The sequence below is a fragment of the Eimeria mitis genome, genomic scaffold (assembly GCF_000499745.2).
Source record: "Eimeria mitis Houghton genomic scaffold, Emh_scaff6166, whole genome shotgun sequence".
Lineage (NCBI taxonomy): Eukaryota > Apicomplexa > Conoidasida > Eucoccidiorida > Eimeriidae > Eimeria > Eimeria mitis.
The window spans coordinates 1,068-1,970 of NW_013574370.1; the positions used below are offsets into that span (position 1 = coordinate 1,068).

The 903-nt window shown below is 48.4% G+C and overlaps 1 protein-coding gene across 1 annotated transcript in view; it reads left to right on the plus strand.

Annotated features, from left to right (window-relative positions):
• Positions 1-903, plus strand: part of EMH_0086330 (uncharacterized protein) — a gene marked incomplete at both ends in the record, with an annotated part of 1,773 nt that overhangs the window by 253 nt on the left and 617 nt on the right. The window contains one exon of the mRNA XM_013501016.1: positions 401-901. Within this exon, the coding sequence (XP_013356470.1) occupies positions 401-901 (501 nt within the window). The remainder of the gene's footprint in view (positions 1-400; positions 902-903) is intronic.

Below are 903 nucleotides of genomic sequence, written 5' to 3' on the forward strand. Positions count from 1 at the left end.
CATCAGCAGCAGCAGCAGCACCACCACCACCAGCAGCAGCATATCCTTCTCTCTCTTCTTCTCTCTCTTCTTCTTCTCTCTCTCCTTCTCTCTCTTCTTCTCTGTCTCCTCCTGTCTCTTCTTCTCTCTCTTCTTCTCTCTCTTCTTCTGTCTCTTCATCTTTATCTCCTTCTGTCTCCTCTCTGTCTCCTTCTCTGTCTCCTTCTGTCTCTTCTTCTTTATCTTCTTCTCTAAACACAATATTACTATCATATCTGCCGAAGGTAACGGGTGTATTCTTCGATAGAAGTCAACAACGTTGGGTGTCATCTGTCTATACAGCCGGAAAAAACATAAAAACTTATTTTCCGGTTTATAAATATGGATTTATACATGCTAGATATTTAGCTGTTACACATAGATATTCACAAATAGCCATCAAACAACAACAGCAGCAGCAACAGCAGCAGCAGCAGCAGCAGCAGCAGCAGCAGCAAATAGAAACAAATCATTTACATGTAAATACAAATACAACAACTTCAGCAGCAGCAGCTGCTGCAGCAGCAGCAGATGCAGAAGCAGCAGCTGCTGCTGTTGCAGCTGCAGCCGCTGCTGCTGCTGCTGGTGCTGCTGGTGATGCTAGTGATGGGCCTGGAGCTGCACCTGCTGCTGCTGCTGCTGCAGCTTCAGCTCGTCCTGCTGCTGCAGCACCAGCAGCAGCAGCAGAAGCAGGTTGTCCTGCTGCAGCAGCAGTTGAATTTGAGGCTCTTATTCAGGCCTTGGCCCTCTCCTTAGATGCACCAATAAACAGCAGCAGCAGCAGCAGCAGCAGCAACAGCAGCAGCAGCAGCAACAGCAGCAGCAGCAGAAGCAGAGAGGTAAGGAGATATGTTGCTGCTGCTCCAACTGCAGCAGCAACAACAG